At 40.1% G+C, this 6,000-nt stretch overlaps 1 protein-coding gene across 1 annotated transcript in view; it reads left to right on the top strand.

The window, feature by feature from the left end:
• LOC310870396 (guanine nucleotide exchange factor VAV3-like) overlaps nucleotides 1-6,000 on the top strand; it is a 63,256-nt gene that overhangs the window by 12,982 nt on the left and 44,274 nt on the right. The window contains exons 4-10 of the mRNA XM_083781599.1: nucleotides 144-209; nucleotides 1,718-1,841; nucleotides 2,314-2,406; nucleotides 2,677-2,745; nucleotides 2,848-2,951; nucleotides 3,819-3,918; nucleotides 5,744-5,839. Of these exons, the coding sequence (XP_083637725.1) occupies nucleotides 144-209; nucleotides 1,718-1,841; nucleotides 2,314-2,406; nucleotides 2,677-2,745; nucleotides 2,848-2,951; nucleotides 3,819-3,918; nucleotides 5,744-5,839 (652 nt within the window). The remainder of the gene's footprint in view (nucleotides 1-143; nucleotides 210-1,717; nucleotides 1,842-2,313; nucleotides 2,407-2,676; nucleotides 2,746-2,847; nucleotides 2,952-3,818; nucleotides 3,919-5,743; nucleotides 5,840-6,000) is intronic.

Below are 6,000 nucleotides of genomic sequence, written 5' to 3'. Positions count from 1 at the left end.
TAGATAGATAGATAGATAGATAGATAGATAGATAGATAGATAGATAGATAGATAGATAGATAGATAGATAGATAGATATATAGATAGATAATTATCTTCTCTGTCTCTCTCTCTCTCTCTCTCTCTCTCTCTCTCTCTGTAAGGCCCTTCCCAACGGAGGAGAGCGTGGAGGATGAAGACATCTACACTAATCTGGAGGACATGATTGAGTATGTATGAGCCTTTTCATCTCTCCACAGGCCCATTACTTGCATTGGTTAAGTGTGATTACTTCACTGAGCAGTATACTACTGCAACTGCACACACACCCTCCACTAGCTCTCTCTCCAGGGGGTCTAGAAACCCATGTGCAATTTCCTTAAAAAAAAAAAAAGGTTTTGGCTTAATTTCTGTGTTATAGCGTCAGAGGAAACGAGTGAGTAATAATCTGAAAATCTGCTGGTGTGTTTGCACACCTCATAGCCTGGAGGTCTTGGTGTATACGTGACAAGGATCACAGCGCTACCATTGATGGACAGACACATACCGTTTGGTTTAGAAAAGACTGCTGAACCTCCTTTGTGAAGTCTTCAATGTACAGTATGTGGCTTTCTGAAGTAGTAGTATAGTAGTCAATGACAGAGGTGTGTTGGGATGACTGACGAGCTACATTTAATTTACCAGTTAAAGTAACCTTTTGTACTTAGAGCAGTTTCAATAAAACGTACTGTTACACTTTTACTCAAGTAGCCTAATTATCTCCATTATTATTTTAAAGTAACAATACTTTTACTTCAGTTTGGTTTTTGACTACTTTATCCACTTCTGAAAGTTGATCCCGCCTAAAAGTGGGATTACATATAATCTCTTACATAGCGTTTTACAATTTCTGTTTACATTTAGTAATACATATAGTAATATAGTAAAATATATAGTGTAAACTAGATAATGGATTGGAACAGTGGGCTATTATTCATAAACCTTATTTCTGGACACTGACTCTTGGAAATATATAATTTTGTTGTAAATATCCCCAGGTTGACAAACTACTACATACAGTAGCTAAATGTTTTGGACACTTTGTTATTGACCTGAATATCCATAGATATTCTACCCACGTTTGTTTTCCAAACATTCAGATCTGGTCTATACTGAAAGTCCCAAATAAATGAATAGATAAATATGAATTCTGAAAGCCACTGGAAACATTTGACCTTATTAAAGTGATAGGATGTGGTGGTGAGTGAGTAATGGGTGTGTGGTTGCAGGTAGTAAGCAAAGGAGAAGGTTATCTCCTCTTATATTGTACGGCTTCCCTATTTTGGGCATGTCATAAAACATTCTGAGAAAATAGGCAAACATTTGGCAAAAATAGGTGAACATTCAGAGATAGATTAGCTATATGAGAAATCCACCACCAGGCAATACACAGGTTGTATATCTGCTATTTTTGAGAACCACTGTTCTGAACCACTGTTCCAAATCCTAAGCGTTTTCAGAAAAAACTAAAATCGAAAATGACATAATGCTTTTTAATGGGTTCATTATATTTAATTCAATTTAATTTAACTGGTATTCAAATGGCTTTCAAAATGGCAAAATGTCATTCATTCATTCATTAATTCATTCGTGTGCGTGTGCGTGTGCGTGTGCGTGTGCGTGTGCGTGTGCGTGTGCGTGTGTGTGTGTGTGTGTGTGTGTGTGTGTGTGTGTGTGTGTGTGTGTGTGTGTGTGCCAGTATGAATTCCCCTGAGGAGGAGGAGGACTTGTACTCTTCGGTCTACAAGCTGGAGGAAGACTACGATGAGAGTGGAGAGATCTACGAAGACCTCATGAAGACCTCCGAGCATCTCCAGCCACAGGTACCACTCTCACACACACATGCACACACGCACGCACACACACGATTCATGTTGAATTATTGAGACAAAACAAATCCCAAATCCATAACGTTCGTAAGTACATTTACTTAAGTACAATTTGGAGGTATTTGTGCTTATTTCCAATTTCCAATACTTTTACGTCTACTCCATTACATCTTACTGGATCCAAATATTGTACTTTTACTCCACTACATTTATTTGAAAACTTTAGTTTCTATAGTTATTATTATTACAGAACATGCACTAACCACTTCATTTTGGCCATTTGAAAATAGCTGATCTACAAGCTAACAATGTGTTGTAATGCAACGCATTGTGAGCTTGTAGATCTGCTATTTTCGATATATTTATATATATCTTTTTTTATCCCACGATTTTGCAACCCATTTTTTCACCCAGTGTCACTAATGTAATCCTGGGCGCTACACTTCCCACCACTGTGTACCTGCAGAAGCAGCTGGAGAGAGACGTCAGGAGCTGCTGTCTGATGGAGATCAAACAGACGGAGGAGAAATATTCAGAGACTCTGGAGTCCGTAGAGAAGGTATAAAACACGGGTTCCCAAACAGTTAATATCAAAGTCACACAGAGGTGAAAGCGTTCAGAATGTCCCGCTGAGATTTACCAAGCCCCCAGGGTTATTATTGTACAGTCTTCTGGGTGCTTCAAAACGCCACTGAGGAACTTCCGTTGAAATGAATAGGGTGGGGGGGTGATATTAACCCAAACAGTTAATATCAAAGTCACACAGAGGTGAAAGCGTTCTGAATGTCCCGCTGAGATCTACCCACCCGTTGTTTCTTCTTTATTGCAGTATTTCCTCATTCCTTTGAACAAGTTCCTCTCCGTGACAGAAATCGACAGAGTTTTTACCAACCTCCCGGTAAGTTATCGATCAGCCTGTCACTCTTACTATGTAGGACACTGGTTTTCAACCCTTTTCATATTGATGTTGTTGTTGACTTCCCTCTTTGACATCATGCAGGACCTTGTCAAGGTGCACAAGAGCCTGGTGGTGGACTTGCAGGACTCCATCGTCAACAAGAACGCCTTAAACCTCTACCAGGTCTTCATCGCCTACAAGGACAGGTAGCTATATATATACATATATATATATATATATATATATATATATATATATATATATATATATATATATAGATAGATAGATAGATAGATAGATAGATAGATAGATAGATAGATTATTTATTTCTGTGTCATGCACCAAAGGCGCCCAGCCCACATGGACTTACAGGACACACCATAACATTGCTTCAATATTGCATTGTGTAAAAGAAACATTTTTACACAAACAAAACATTCTGCCTCATTTCCCACGATTTGCATAAAAAGTCTGCCAAAGCAAAAATACCCCTCCCATATATATATATATATGGGAGGGGTGTATATATATATACACAAGGGCAACTGGCCACCTTCATTTATATGTGGCGTGCAGGCTAATTGATTGATTTCAGCTGTTCCAATTCCAAACATGCAAACATGACCCGCTTTAATTACTTAGTCAGTATAGCTTAATGACTAAAATGTATTGTCTTTGTATTTGTATTTAAGTTAATAAAGTTTACATAAGTAAACTAAATGCATTTGAAATTACATAAAAATGGATTCCAATTAAAAAACAGCAAGAAACTATTCAGGGTTAAAATAGCAGATCTACAAGCTCAAAACGTGCCGCACTGCAATGTGTTTTGAGCTTGCAGATTGGCTGCTTTCCTGGCTTTAAATGGATTATGCCCTTGTTGTCTGCCGAAGATAAAATAGCAGATCTACCAGTTCACACTAGCTTTTTTATGATTATGGATCATTTGTGTGCCTATTAATGACACGCCCAAAATACGGATGCCATGTTGAAATGGACATAATTTAAAGAATGTCCTTTGAAATATGTTTATGATCCCTTAAAGATCAAACACTGTTGTTTCTGCCCTGCAGACTGCTCATCTATGGCATCTACTGCAGCCGAGTGGAGTCGGCCATCGCCGTTCTAGACCTCATCTGTAAGGAGAAGGTGGATGTTCGACTGAAGCTGGAGGTCAGACACATTCTGAACACTGTTTTAATTAAGGAACATGACTTACTGAACTCACCACATCTCAGCAGCCCTGTTACACACACATTTTGCATGTACACTGTAGCGGTTTCACCCATAAAAGTTTGAATCAAGGAGAAACCCTACAAAGGTCCCTGTATAATATACAGCAACCTACCTAGTTAACTCAGGGATATACAGTATTTGTATTTGTCCGTTTAAGGTTTATGGAAACAATCGGTAAAACTCCAGCAGTTCTTCTTCGACGGGAGATCTCACAGAGGCTTGTCTGCTTATCTGGCCAGCTGTGGCAAGACCTTCCCGAGCTGATTTAGCATGCAGAGAAAACATGTCAACTCACTCATAGTCGTTGGCTCTGTATCTGGGTCGATGCCACTGACAGGCCTAGAAAGATCACCTACAGTATGGCTCTGACAGGTGACATGTATCAATGCTCAGAGTGAGGCCTTCCGTTTGGATCTTCTCCAGTGATCCTTTCCAGGAAGTGACATCTTCTTGTGTTTCGGCCTCACACCAGCACATCGTCCACATGGCAAACGACACCCTCGAACCCTTCTGTGACCCCCGTTACCATTCTGTTCTGAAAGTGTTCGGGGGCAGATGCTATGCTGAAAGGTAGACAGACATCTAAAGTAATATCGCCGGAGTAAAAGGGGAAGATAAGAATAGCTGTACAAAATGGTGTTGTTAAGGCACGTCTGGCAACATTTTGTGTTTTCACACCAGACTATGCAGTATAAGATCACATCTGGGCCCCCACTGCTGTTCTGATAGAAGATACAATCTACTACTGGGGGAGTGTTCCTTATTTCAATGTGCTTTATACATTTGATGTCGACACTCACATATGATTAAAACCAAGGATTTCTGGGACTGTTCCAGAGGGGTACCACTCAGCCTGTGTCTTGGGGAAGGTAATCTTTATCTATGGAAATTGGACACGACCACAATGGTCTGGTCATTAATTAACACCAGATTCTCTCCACCACATGCTTCAATGTCACTCTGCCAACATGATTGGGACAAAGATGTATATAGTTGGGGGCCAAAGGTTCTTGCCGCCACCGTACTACAGCGACAACATCATTGTGTTTGACACAGAGACCAACACCGATTCTATACAGCATCTTCCAGAAGGACGCTGGAGTCATTCAACCTTTACCTACAATGGAGAGCTGTACATATTTGATGGCTGCAACTGGGGCCAGACCTTCAGTGATCTGAGGAAATTCTGCTCAGTCCGGAAACCTCCTGAAAGAAGGTTGAACCCAAGAGAAAAGGCCCATGTGCATGATGTGCAATGCGTGGTATGTGCTCTTGCATGGTGGGAGATCGTATCATCCTCGTTGGAGGATACAAACACGGAGTCCACACACCCACTGATGACCTCGTGGCTAATGTATATCTTAGACTTGAGTCCTAGTCTGAAGACGATATGTAAGATATAGCAGTTATTCAATGCGGTCTGGAGCAGTCTTAACTCCCACACAACATCAGGTGGGAACTAACTGGGAGCCACAATCAACAACAACAGCATAACTAGAAAATACTGTTCCTGAAGTTAGCAAACAGCGAGCCCACCATAATAACATGCGTTATTGACAAATCAAAACTTTTGATGATTTTGAATATTTTATTTTGCTTTAATCCGTGAATATACTGTTTTTAATAGATGAAAAGGCCTTATGTCCAACAAGGCATGAAGTGGATAGGTAACAGGTAAAACTAGATGAAGAGTGTTGTTGTGATATGTTGTGGTACATAACAATGTCCTGGTCTTGTTTAATGGTTGTTGTATTTGCTATAGGAGTGTTCTAATAGGGCCAACAACGGAAAGTTTAAGCTGAGAGACCTCCTGGTCGTTCCGATGCAGAGAGTCCTCAAATACCATCTCCTTCTGCAGGTATACACTTTCAATCTGTATTTATTCAGCCAATATCTGCAGCAGTGCAGGTATACGCTTTCAATCTTTATTTATTCAGGGGATATTTGAACAACACTCTGTATCCGTGTTATTCAAGAAATCGTGTCAATTTGTGTCGTTGCTGTCCAGAAGAAACCACC

This window comes from Protomyctophum parallelum (genome assembly GCF_964188405.1).
Source record: "Protomyctophum parallelum genome assembly, chromosome: 14".
Taxonomy (NCBI): domain Eukaryota; kingdom Metazoa; phylum Chordata; class Actinopteri; order Myctophiformes; family Myctophidae; genus Protomyctophum; species Protomyctophum parallelum.
The sequence above is the reverse complement of the archived record's forward strand: the minus strand, read 5'-3'. Positions and strand labels throughout refer to the sequence as shown.